General features: G+C 40.8%; 2 protein-coding genes across 6 annotated transcripts in view; one reads left to right on the top strand and one right to left on the bottom strand.

Annotated features, from left to right (window-relative positions):
* Window positions 1-3752, top strand: part of CTTNBP2 (cortactin binding protein 2) — a 120116-nt gene extending 116364 nt beyond the window's left edge. The window contains exon 23 of the mRNA XM_083698909.1: window positions 1742-3752. Coding sequence (XP_083555035.1) covers window positions 1742-1903 — 162 coding nt within the window. The 3' untranslated portion in view covers window positions 1904-3752. The remainder of the gene's footprint in view (window positions 1-1741) is intronic.
* Window positions 3753-6515: 2763 nt separating this feature from the next.
* The window catches only part of CFTR (CF transmembrane conductance regulator), an 89508-nt gene continuing 82270 nt past the window's right edge, over window positions 6516-13753 (bottom strand). For 2 of the 5 annotated variants that reach the window (XM_083698915.1, XM_083698916.1), the window contains 2 exons: window positions 13033-13138; window positions 6516-10172 (listed from right to left, as the gene is read on the bottom strand). In XM_083698915.1, coding sequence (XP_083555041.1) covers window positions 9966-10172; window positions 13033-13138 — 313 coding nt within the window. In that variant the 3' untranslated portion in view covers window positions 6516-9965. The remainder of the gene's footprint in view (window positions 10173-13032; window positions 13139-13753) is intronic. The other 3 variants (XR_014555328.1, XR_014555329.1, XR_014555330.1) reach the window with 3 other exon arrangements.

The raw sequence follows: 13753 nt of genomic DNA, 5'->3' as shown, positions 1-13753 counted from the left end.
CCAGATATGGTGGTGGACATAGAAGCTATTTAGTCTTAAAAGGCAGCTGCATTCTATAATCACAGGCTCTCTTCTATTCATCCCAAAATACACACTGCAAATGCCACCAGCCATACCATTTTGAGGCCCGAGGAAAATAATCTCATATAAGCCTCTACACAGGAAACTATTTAATATGCAAAACGTTTGCTTTCTCAACAGTTGGACGGTGGAAATTTTCAGGGTTGTTTTCATACATAAAGTGGTAGGAGCCGGTATATATTTTGAGAAGGGAAAGTGGGGGAACAAAGGAGGTGGATCAAGTTTTGTGTACACAGTGATTCATCGTGAAGGAGAAATGTTTCGTTGTCAATTTTATTTACAAATTGAGCACAATTTCATGCAGTTTCAGACTATATTTTGAAAAATAATAATGAACGGATTCCTATGCCCCACAATTAACCCAGAGATGCATTTTAAATAAAAGCACACATTCTACTCATGTAAAAGCATGCTGATTCCCAGAACATCTGTGGGCCGGATTTAGAAGGTGATTGGGCCAGATCTGGCCCCCGGACCTTAGTTTGTCTACCCATGTTCTAAAATGGTAGCTGCAGCAGTTTATGTTTCCAAACGGTTTCTTATGCCAGGCCCATGTTGCGCGTGTCACACTAGCCTCGTATGGATGTAACCCGGGCATGTAACCCGGGCCCTCCTTTGATGGCTAGATGAAACCTCTGGTTCAGAGCAGGTATGCCGCTGCTATGGAGCAGCAACAGGAGAGGTTTATGGGAAAACAGTATGTTGGACTAAATGGACCAATCAGGAGGGCTCCTCTTAAATTCTGAACATACAGTTGTACCTTGGATCTCGAACGACTTGTGAGTCGAACGTTTTGGGTGCCAAACGCCGCAAACCCGGAAGTGATTGTTCCGGTCTGCGAACGTTCTTTAATAATAATAATAATTTTTTATACCCCACCCATCTGGCTGAGTTTCCCCAGCCACTGTGGGCGGCTCCCAATCAAGTGTTAAAAACATACAGCATTAAATATTAAAAACTTCCCTAAACAGGGCTGCCTTCAGATGTCTTTTAAAGATAGGATAGCTGCTTATTTCCTTCCAGTGGCGTAGCATGGGTTGTCAGCACCCGGGGTAGGCAACTAATTTGCACCCCCTAACCCGTGGATTTGCACCCCCTAACCCGTGGATTTGCGCCCCCTAACCCTAACCCCCAGATGTTGCGCCCGGTGCAGCCGGCCCCCCCTGCACCCCCCACGCTACGCCACTGTTTCCTTCACATCTGAAAGGAGGGCGTTCCACAGGGCGGGCGCCACTACCGAGAAGGCCCTCTGTCTGGTTCCCTCTAACCTCACTTCTTGCAATGAGGGAACCGCCAGAAGGCCCTCGGCACTGGATCTCAGTGTCCGGGCTGAACGATGGGGGTGGAGACGCTCCTTCAGGTTCTTTGGAACCCAAACTTTCACTTCAAAGTAAAAATGCCTAGGGTCGCCCTGCACAATAACAGAGAAAGGCCGGTGCTGGAATCCAAAGACTTGGCTTGCATACCACAAAGCAGAGCTGCTGCGATAGTCAACATAGTATATTCACCCCCTCCATGTATCTGTAACTGCTGGCAGCAGAAGCTTGGTGTAAGCTCAGTGTCCTTGATCCCAGACCATTTTTGCTTCTTTGCTCTTTATTCTTTTTGCTTTGGTCAGGAGTGAAATCATTCATGATATATAATGCTGTTCTATCGGCAGGATGGGAATTCTGGGATGTGTCCTCTCAGCAGCGGTCCAACAGTGCAATGCAGCAACACGAAGTCAAAAACTGAATCTTTGAAGAGTGGTGTTTCCAGAGTGAAATCTTTTCTTCCTGTGCCCAGAAATAAAGTCAGCCAGTCTTCTCAGAACACTAAATGAAGCAGCAGCAGCAGCAGCAGCAGCAGCAGCAGCAATACAAGGCAAATAGAGACAGTCAAGGACTCGAAAGAAGAAATTTGGAACATGCACAAAAAAATACAACTTGAGAAATGCGAATAAATCTACCAGTCTGCCATTCATTCCCCCCCCCCCGCCCCCTTCGGCCTTTGCGTAATCTTAGTTACCTTTGGAGAACAAGTTTATTTACGAGTGTAAATAATTTTTAAATATGTTTTCTCGGTTGTATCTATGGGACCACAGTTTAATTTCTGTGTAAATAAGCTGTTTATAATGGGGGAAAAAATATTAGATTATATTAAATTGAACTTTAGAAAAGTGAGAGAGCCTCACAAATGATTTTCTAATCTGAAAACGTTTTATTGTTTAACTATATTCAGGGGTATCACTATAAAGAGTGTAAATAATACATGCATAGGCATACACACAAACACACACACACACACACTATATATATATATATATATATATATATATATATATGAATGAGAGATTTCATCCAGAGATATCTGTGTACAAAAGAGCTAGTACCATGTGTGGTGTCTTGGTGGAGAGATGTGTTCTCCATTGCATTAAGATGCAGGTAGCCAGTTTAGAAGGACTGACTGACTATCTGTACAGCAAAGTCAGTGTGTCATTTGCTGTTTACTCATCACTTGCAATCAGAGACTCTCCTGGAGTTCCACTCTGCTAGTATGCAGTGGGATTCCCATGCGACAGGATCCTATGTGAAAAACTAAGCAGTGGATCTGCTTTCGTTTCCTGTGTATACCAGGATCCTACAGGGGGTTACCTTAAAATGCTATTCTGTGTGTAATATCCCTACTGCCTGTAGAACAGGATCATTGGATATGGATGATAACCTTTATATATAGTTATATATACTGAAGTTTCCTGTGTTCTATTTCATACATTGGGTTGCACAATTCTGTACAGCACTGGCTTAAAGCTAATAATGTACATGTGTTTTCAAGGCAAAAAAGAAAAAAAAGTTCACTTTCTGAAAAGTGAATGGAATGTGGCAATAATGGGAAGAATTGGGAATACTCCCCAGTTTCTTTCAGTTATAAACTGCATTAAATATTTCAATTGCCCATATTATTGGGTAGTTTGGTTTATTTCTTGTCTCAAACTCCTTTGTCGCTTCTCTTTTCCATTCCAGCTCCTGTATGACTGATGATTTGTGCAGACTTTGTTTTTTCTGTTCAAAACAAGAACTCCAAAGCCATCGTAATAAGCAGTCTGTTGTCATTTGTCTCATGCTGCTTTTTATCACGAAAAAAAGAAAGCATTTAATTATGTAAATTATTATTACATATGCTATGCTATAAAAACTCCTCTCCCCCTCTACATTTCTCATTTTTGACACATGCTAGAAATCTAGGACATTTTACATTCAAAGATTGTTTTTCTTAAAAGGACAGCACTTGATTAGCACGCAGTAGTCATCAGGAGAAAAAGCAACAGCAATAAATTGGGCGATGTGACCCATTTGTGTATCCTGTCTAAAATAATGTTTTAACTGCTATTTCTTCCATCGTACATCCTTTTCGCTTGCAGAAGACTGTACCCTTTCAGTGTTCACACTGGGCACAGTTCCAAGACCGTGTCTTGAGATGACACTTTCAGTAAATGAATCGGTACAGATTACTTAAGAAAAACAGGCTACATAGCCAGCTGGTGAATTGCTAAGCACTTGCTTTGACAGTGCTATGAAGATGTGCAATCCAACATCTCTGCAAGAGAGTTTGTAAAAGTAAAATCAGCAGTTACGTTAAATGTTCTCCTGGAATTTCATCTGTCATGCCAATAAAACCCTTTTGTACTGCAATTTCTGCAAATATGTTTGTTTCTGTCTTACGTGTGTGTGTGTGTGTGTGTGTGTGTGTGTGTTTGTAATTTTATGTGTATTATCTGTGTGCATGTGCTGCAAAAAGTGGAACTTGGAACTTCGTTTCCTGCCTACTACTGCTTCCATGCTTTACATCACATCTTTAAGATAACCAGGACCCGGGTCTTAGCCAACATTCCCAATGGAATTCCCATTCTATTTCCCACAAACTATACCTATGCTCCCATTGCCTTCCCATAACAGGGCCTCTTATTCTTGGTTTTCCCCACTTCTCACTTGTCTTTTAAATTCTGTTACTAAAATCTTGGCACAAGACAAATACAGTATTAGAATAGGGAGGAAACGTGCTCCTGCCAACCTAGCAGTTCAAAAGCACATCAAAGTGCAAGTAGATAAACAGGTACCACTCCGACAGGAAGGTAAACAGTGTTTCCATGCGCTGCTCTGGTTCGCCAGAAGTGGCTCAGTCATGCTGGCCACGTGACCCGGAAGCTGTACGCCAGCTCCCTCGGCCAGTAAAGCGAGATGAGCGCCGCAACTCCAGAATCATCTGCGACTGGACCTAATGGTCAGGGGTCCCTTTACCTTTACCTTCCTTCAATGAGGAAAGTAGGAATTTATCTGTGGCTATTTCAAAATACAACTATTTCATCTCTGGATAGAATATTACATTTTGAAAGAAGTCACATTTTCCTTGAGCATATGAATGAACTGATAATGATATCAAATCACGGACCAGAACGACTGGGTGCAACTTGTGTTTGAGCAGTTCAATTATGCACAGAGTGGTGCATAATTACAACAGGAAAACAAAGTGGAAAAAGGTGTAAATACAGCTAAATTTAATTGATACCTAAATTAAATCTAATGAAATGGCCATGTTTGTCTAAACTTGTTGGTGTTATTCAGCCAAAAGCAAAAGTCTCAACCTTAAGTCCTCATCCCAATAAAAATTCAATATATACAAACTTTAGACTCTGGAGTATATGAGCTGCTTTTGTGTGTGTGCAAGGCTGAATGCTAACCAGCAGTGTTCAAGAGGAGCAGGTCAGGGTCCCTTCCAACTCTGCAATTCTATTTGCTTCAGTTATTGGACAGAATAAAGGCAGTTTTCACATTTTCTTATCTTGTCCTCAGCAGTGCTATTGACAGAAGAGCGAGTGCCCATTAAATTCCTGCCGCTTAGCAGGACTTTCCAGCTAAGAATTGCTCCACAGTACTCTATTCATAAGCAACTAAACACGACATTGACATGGTCTCCAATCTACTGTGTAGACTGACCCAATGTGCATTGCCAGGTTTTGAATGCACATTTTAATTCCAATAAGCTCTGGTACCCATGTGGTTTGGTTGTGATAGCCAAGGGTTGTTCCAGACGATACATTTAAAGGAACTAACTGAGAGTAGAATCTGTAGATGCTTCAAGTCCTGAAACACACACTTGTAGGGAAACTCCCAAACTTTAGAAATCCAAATGTACCTGAGAGCAGCATAGTGTAATTATTATACACTTATTTTCCCTTCCTGATAGTTCTGTGTCCTTGTTTTCTAAAACTACATTTTTTGTTTGTTTCAAATATGAGTCACAGCAAGGCAAATTTTATCCAAAAGCCTTCATGAGGAGCTTCACGCTTATTAAGTCAGCTGTCGTCCCCTTTTGGGTGCAATTTGTCTAATCTTACATTTGATTCATTAAAATGCTCCCTTTAAATAAGATCCTGACTTTGCTTTGACTCCCCTGCCTTCTCCTGCTTCTAGATTACACAACTTGCTTGGTAGCTAGGGTTGCATGGGAAATGTTTGGAGTAAAAATCAGTTTCTAGGGGAAACTTGCCAGGTTTTCATGTAGGATTCATCCAAGCACAGCTGCACATACCCAACCCAGCTGTTGATGATCCAGTGGTTGTATTTATTTATTGAAGCTATTTATTTTATTTATTGAAATATTTATTTATTATTTATTTATTGAAGCTATTTATCGAAATGAGGGTGCTAATTTCTCCCTCCCTTCTGGAAAAAAAAGAATTTTGGAGTTACCAAACACCATCAGAATTAATAGCAGCACTTTTTGGTAACTCCATTGAGTCATCAGCCAACTGAGCCTGTGAATGCTCTTTTCCCCCCTTTCAAAATGTGCAAAAACAAAAATAAAAAATCCTTCAAGTGTCCTCTTTCCTGTTTTCTATTCTTGGAAACTTTACAAATAGACATATATCGTTACAATTTATTCCAAGATGTTTAAAGTGACACTATTCATTGCACCAGGTGTTTCAGTGAATGTATGTGAGCAATTTGAGTTGCACAGACTTAATCTGCTTTGTCAAGTGGGAAAGTACCGTAGCTTATTTTTAGTGAGGCTACTGAATGAAACTGAATTTTGTGTAGCCTAAAATAACCTGCATCTATATTTGACTACAAAAAAATGATCCAATAAAAAGGCACTGCGTTTTTGCAGCTGTATAGATTCTGTGTTTCTCCCTCTGGAGACAACACAGCACAAGAAAAGTGTATCTGTTCTGCAGCACCATCTAGTGACAAGAAAGCAAAAAAAAGTTATAGGCAAACACTTTGTGAAGAACATTTCTTCAGAATACACAAGGATTCAGAGTTGTTGATATATTGGATATTTGTGTGCCGAACAGGATCAGTTCTGTTTGCTTCGATGGTCCAACAACAGAATATGCATTTGGTTTATTTACCCGAATACCCTTGGATATAATTTGTGTTATCATATACCAGAGAGACAGTACACAACATGTTTGTTTTATTGACATATTGCACACAATAGCATCATGAAACTTGCTTGCAATTAAATTCACTTTCTATTTATTTCTTCCAGACCTAGCCGCTTAGTACCTTTTTGTATTACCTGATGGCAACCTGAATGGCAGGTGTTGTAGCTTGTTACATACAAAGTGTGGGTTAAGTTTTCTAGCTCTACAAATACATACAATGGCAACAATCCAGAAAATGCTAATTACCACTATGGACTGCTTTGCACACAGGCCTCTGTGTATATAATGTAACCACACTTGAGTTGGGCAAGTGAGTCACTTACCTGTGTCCACACACACAAATGCATAGCACACAGAATGTAAAGTGTGATATGAGTCCAATGTCCTGTTTCCAACACTGGGCTTTGTGAAGTCCATAAGCAAGACATGGCAAGACATAAGCAAGACCCTCTTCCACTATTGATCGTCCACTGGCATTCAATAGCAGACTGGCAATGGACCTAGAGGTTCCATATAGCTATAATGACTAATATAATTCCATAGCCTCCTCCGTGAATTTGTCCCATCCCCTTAGAAAACCACATGCCTTGCATCAGTGAGCTCCACAGATTAACTGCATTACATAAAGAAGTACAGTGGTACCTTGGGTTACATACGCTTCAGGTTACAGACTCCGCTAACTCAGAAATAGTACCTCGGGTTAAGAACTTTGCTTCAGGATGAGAACAGAAATCGCGCGGCAGCAGCGGGAGGCCCCATTAGCTAAAGTGGTGCTTCAGGTTAAGAACAGTTTCCGGTTAAGAACAGACCTCCGGAACGAATTAAGTACTTAACCCGAGGTACCACTGTACTTCCTTTAGTCTAACAATTCACAGCACACTTGCATCTATGTTGCACTTTCTGTGTAGGGGGACACACCTAGTTCACACATACAGGCCTAACGTGCAGATTTGCTCTTAAGTACTACTGAAATAAATGGAACCAAAATGGATAATGCATTGCCTTCCATAGGGCTTCCATACAACTGAACATGGACATAATTTCTGTACGGTTGGCAGTGTAAAATAGCACCATTGTTCCCTGGCACACATGCACTTTTTTTTAGTACGTCTTCAATCTGGGTTCAAGCTATACCTGGGAAATGGATTTCTCAACCTATAAGAAAGATGCATGTACAACAATTGGAAACTCCCATTGACCAGTGTCAACGTCAAGAGAAGATACAACAAAATAGTAGTGCAAAACTATCCCCCTGCCTAAGCCCTGCCATGTAAGGATCATGTTACTAATTCTTAAAAACTATTTTAATTAAGCAGAACACGTTAGCCTTCTTTAGCAACACAGTTCAAATCTCCTTGGTTTTGAAACAAGCAGGGTTTTCGCCCTACAACGGGCAATGCCAGCATCTGGCAGGTGCAGGATGGCACCTAGGTCTGCCTGCTTCTTCCAGGACTCGCTGAGAGTGGCTTATTCAGGATCCTTCAAGACCTGGAACTAGGTCTGATCTGCTATGAAACAAAAGCTCCACATCTCCATTACATCTGTCCAATGTTCCACCTACTGCAACAGGACTGGGTCTAAACCGACCGTAGGAAGAAAAAGCTCTGACAAAGTTAGAGCCTCACATTCTCTTCAATACAATGTTCACATTGTATATTAAAATTAAGACAACAACAAGAAAGCAAAGCAGCAGTTGATACATTTGTGGGGATACTGCCCATACTCCAGTTTTTTTTTCTAAAACACATAGTAAATTCAAGCTAAAAAATATTATTTTGTTGTTCAAATATATAACAATTATTCGTATACAAATATAGTCTTCGTGATATGCGATTCCTCTTAAAATACAGGATTTTCTTAATAAGCGAATCTCTCCCATCTCTGAATAAAGATATTAAATAAATATTCCAAGGATGGTCCCGTCAACTGCAAAATGGAACCGTATAAAAGAAGATCATCACAAAAGTCAATTCCTCTTTCATCCTTGCAGATGAACTGCTATTTTCATTTTTAAAAATACTAGTTGAAAAAATGTCCGCTCCCCCTCCCATCAACCTCAGTAAGATTGCTAGAATAAGTTTGAAAGATTTCATTTGAAGTGTAAAAATTCCCATTGTCATCTTTACCTAGACATTTTGTGTCCTAACCAGCTGTGTATATCATGATCTGCATATTCTAAACTGTGGCTTTCCCCTTTCACTCACTGAAATTCAACAATTCTGTAGAATATTGCTTTTCCTTGACTTTTTATTTCAGAAAGTGCGCAGCATAAGGACAGACCATTGTTTACACTTGAACCTACAGTTCATGTACTTAGCTTCTGCTGACTTCAGGTCTAAGGGAGTCAACTGCTTATTGCATATAGTGAGTCTAATATAAATGAGATTCTTTTTTCCTTTTAAAAAATGCATAATCCCCTCAACAACTTACATGCAATGTAGGTTCATAAATGCTTGAAAATATACTGAAATATACTTGGTCTAAAGGTGTCTACATTCATCTAGGGCAATATTATAATTCTATTTAATGCAACTGACAAAATGCCCACTGATTTTCACTAGAGTGGCTTGATTCAAATAAATACAACTTAAGTAACTGATTTCGATTCAACTTTCTAATTCATGTATGTTCTGAACAAGCATGGATTTTATAAAAAGTAATTTGTTTGCAACTGAATAGAACCTCTGTACCGTGTAAAAGAATGAACCCAAACATCTGGCCATGTTTCCATGTCTTTTCCACTACAGAATTTAGGAGAAACTGTGAAATTCTTCCTGTTTGGTGCTCTCATTCTCCCACAAATATAGCAGTTTTGCACACCAACCACCACTGACTTGAAAAGCCCAGCACTTTCAAGAACAAAAGCATGGTAATTGCTATGTTCTTCCTGACACAGAAAATAAATGTCTCTGTTGTTTAGTTGACAGCCTAAATATTTATAATTTGTGTAATAATAAATAGAATTCATGACCTGCATTTGTAACTCTTGACCTCAAACCACCCCAAAATGCATTTTTAAAAACGCTGGATTGTTGTTGTTTTTTACACAGAAAAGCAGGCTTTTCACTGTGTTTCGTAGTGAGCTATGGATTCAGTTTGAAAAGACGAGTGTCGACTTTGATGTGCTTGTTATGACATTCACACTATTTTTAAAGAGGCAGCTAATACAACTGAAATGTTTGGAAATTTTGACTATCCATCTTGATAAAAGATCTTCCTATGTGCAGAAGAAGCAGAAGAGATGGGGGCAGCTTCGGGGGGAGGGGATACCGCCTAATGCACCAATCCTTCATAATCAAATTGGCCCTTGGAAGGAAGTTTTTTTGCACAGATATATACATATTCATGTGCTTGCTTTTGCACTTCTTTTAGTGGCAATTTTCAACAATGCCCTGTTCTGACATTTTCCCAGAATGCTTCCTGTTAAATTGTAACGAGACAGCACCTCGATAAATTTTCACAAGCGGGTTTCTTGTACTTCTTCTTCGGTTTCTTCTTGCAAGGCACTAATTTTAGGCCTGGACATCCGTTTGCTTGAGTTCCTGGGATGCACCGGGAAGAGTCTGAGACGATCTGAATGGCTGATGGCTTGACGGAAAGAATTCTTTTCGCTGAGCAGCTTCTGGATGGATTCGTATTGTGTGACTTTCTTCTCTTCTATCACCTAGTTAAGCCAATAACATAATTACAGGACTGAATTACGGTTAATAATTGAATTATCTACTCCATTTACATTCCACCCTTTGTGTTCCCAGGAAATCTTGCATTTAGACATTGCCCAGAGTCAAATCATCTTAAATTCAGATATAGGGCAGATCTACACTGATGGTTTTTAACGCTAAAAGGGAATGGTTCTGATAACCATATTGCCTTACAGTGGTGCCCCACAAGACGAACGCCTCGCAAGACGAGAAAACCGCTAGACGAAGAGCCTCACGGAACGGATTAATTTCGTCTTGCGAGGCACCGCTGTATGTTCTTTTTTTTTTTTCAACGTGCATCATTAAAATGTGACACCAGAGGGCGCTGCAGAGCAACCCCTTTCCAGACACAAGGTAGACCTTGTGGAAAGGAAGTGATAGAGAAACCAAATGGGACTTTCCCTTGTTTTGATGTTTAAGAATGATATTTTTAATAGGTGAGAGTAGATACAGCCATAGTCAGGGGTTGTTTTTTTTCAGGGAGACCTCCTAGGAACTTAGTTCCGGCACTTTTCAACTGGGTGCCATTGCCATTCTAAGAAAATGAAGAAGGTGTTCATGGTGAGTTGTGCCACCCCTTTTTCTAGAAAAACAGCACTGGTACAGTTACTTCAGGATATTTCCATGGGCCCAACACTGTGGGCAGCATTCCACTAACTTGTTCTGTCAGCACAATAACTTTTGTATGCACTGTGGTAGGAAGGCGCTGCTGGCCATTATACCTCGCTGGCTGCCGATATATATATGTGCAGCCAATGCCTTTTCAGCCAATTTGAATCGTAGCAGCTGGCAGGAACTTGAGCCAGCTACCCGGGCGGCCAAGGGGAATTCCCTCAATGACCACTTGGCCATGTGCGTTCTGTTTTCACTGCCTGGGGATGGTGACTGAGAGCAAGGATCTGCAACAACTGCCCACCCAGTGGAAGGGGTAAGTATCCATTTTATGCACAATAAAACCTCGTCCTCCTCTCCTCTCCCCTCTCCCCTCACACCCTAAATCTGTTCCAGGAGTTTCCACAGCCCTCCAGAGCACATTTGGGATGGGCACAGAGCACATGTGCAGAGGGAGAATTCCACTGCACAAGCAATGCATTGGATAACACCCAGTATTTATATTGTTCCGCTCTGTTCATTAACAGATCCACTGCATGATATAAGACATTCCATTTATTTGTATTTCACTAGGTAGACTGCCTTGTGCAGCTGCTCAGAGGAGATATTATAATAGGAAAAGAGTAATTTTTGCACCCTTCCTTCCTCCCCCAAAAAGTTCACTTATGTGTGCACAAGAAATGAGGGGCAATAATGGGGAAATAACACTGGAATTTGGAAAACGTTTACCATTTTAAAAATGTGTCTACCTGGGAAGCTATTCTATCTTCCTAGTGTGCATGAGTAAGAGAGAGAAAATGCGGCTGTGAAAAATGTTGCATGAACAGTTTGTCCTGTTGTTGACTTATGTGTTCTCGCTATCAGAACTGAGAAGTAAAACTGTAAATCATGTATTAGATAGTTGTGTCCAGGACGGTTAGTACTTTGATACAGAACTTGGCATTTCCTTCTTCATATCTCCCTTTTATAGAAGTGAAAGAATTTGGAAGATGAGCAGTATCAAGCCAGGTACTATTGGCATTCGAAGTGATGATCAGTTTCCTTCTGAGACTCCAGAAACACAGTTCCTAACATAACTTGCTAGGTTCTTGAAAAATTCTCTGCTTTATAAGGAAGGAGAAAATACCTTAGCATAGCATACTTTGCTCTCCAACTATTGTCTATATTTATTTAATGCTTTTATAAGTCACCTCCTGCCACAAGGTGACCTGAAGCAGTTTACATAGAGCAATCAAAACAATATAAATGAAAATCCCAAAATACAGTTTAAACCAGGCAATAAAAAAATTATGAGCAACAAAACTAGTAACAGCAACTCAAGTGTCAATAAGCATCTTGTTTGAAATGCTCTAACTATTTGCCCTTTGGCATGATTGTATTGATTATTCGGGGAGGGGGGGGGATACCTACAGTACATTGTGCATTTCCATAAGTACCGGTAAGTCCTATGGGATAGCACAGAACATTGTGCTATCAAAGAATTCCTCTAAAAAATGTGTATTTCTGGATTAAGCTCAAAAACTAGACTTCTGGCTCCAAAGGTGCACCATGTTTCAGGAAGTGTGACTAGCAGTGTTGTTACATATGCTTTGTAAACAGCCATTTCATGCAAAAAAAAAATTAATTAAGCACATATAATTTGCACCTGTTAGAACATAATGTTGGTTGGGATATAAAGTTTGCACATGTCCATGGTGTCTTTGGACCAGAGCATACAAACACAGCTTGTGATATTGCAGGGCCTGCTATTCAAATGAAAGAAGTCCAGAACAAACACCAATGGACATGCTCCAAGCCCTTAAAGGTAAAGGTAAAGGGACCCCTGACCATTAGGTCCAGTCGTGACCGACTCTGGGGTTGCGGCGCTCATCTCGCTTTATTGGCCAAGGGAGCTGGCGTACAGCTTCCGGGTCATGTGGCCAGCATGACTAAGCCACTTCTGGCGAACCAGAGCAGCGCACGGAAATGCCGTTTACCTTCCCACCAGAGCGGTACCTATTTATCTACTTGCACTTTGAGGTGCTTTCGAACTGTTAGGTGGGCAGGAGCTGGGACTGAGCAAGGGGAGCTCCCGTCGTGGGGATTCGAACCGCCGACTCCTAGGCTCTGTGGTTTAACCCACAGTGCCACCATTTTAGCCCTTACTCGTGCCTAAAAGTAGCTATTTGGATCTACCTTGGACATCACGCCTAATTCTTGAAAGGCACTCACCAAATATCGCTGGCATTCCATTAGTGCTTCTAGCCTGTGTTCTGAGAGTATTACTGTACAGTTTGCAAAAGCCTGCTTGAGAGTCTTTTTAATGACTTGGAAAGTCCTGAAAGGTAAACGAGTTTTAATATGCAGAAGAATGAAATATAAACTTTTGGTTACATACAGTTGACACTTTTACAATATTTGCTAGGCTTTTTACAGCATTGCACTAGGGAAGTTTCAGTTCAGATGAAATGTCAGCAGGACGCCTACTGTTGCTACAGTGACTACTCCTGCAATGCGACTACTGAAGTAGTTGCTCAGTATTTTGTTCTGAAGTAACTGTTTTCATTCACTTCTTGCCTTGACCAGACAAAGTTGGCAAAAGGTCAACATCTGCTGTAGGAAACCAGAAGGGGTATGCTGACATTGCAGAGTTAAACCACCTTGATAGTGATTTCCTCTCCTAAGGCAACCCCAAGAATGACCAGGATGGTGAGGGTTCCTATAAGGAATGGTTAAAAGAGGTAGGGGTGTTTATTCTGGAGAAGAGACATGATTGCTGTCTTCAGAGAACTGCAACACTTTCCTCGCTGCAAGAAGTGAAATGACAGAGAACCAGGCAGAGGGCACCTGCCCTGTGGAATGCCCTCCCATCAGATGCCAAGGAGATAAATAACTACACAACTTGTAGAAGGCAGCCCTGTATGGGGAAATTGTTTAAATATTTGATGTGCTA

This window comes from Podarcis gaigeae (genome assembly GCF_964106915.1).
Source record: "Podarcis gaigeae genome assembly, chromosome: 10".
Classification (NCBI taxonomy): domain Eukaryota; kingdom Metazoa; phylum Chordata; class Lepidosauria; order Squamata; family Lacertidae; genus Podarcis; species Podarcis gaigeae.
The sequence above is the reverse complement of the archived record's forward strand: the minus strand, read 5'-3'. Positions and strand labels throughout refer to the sequence as shown.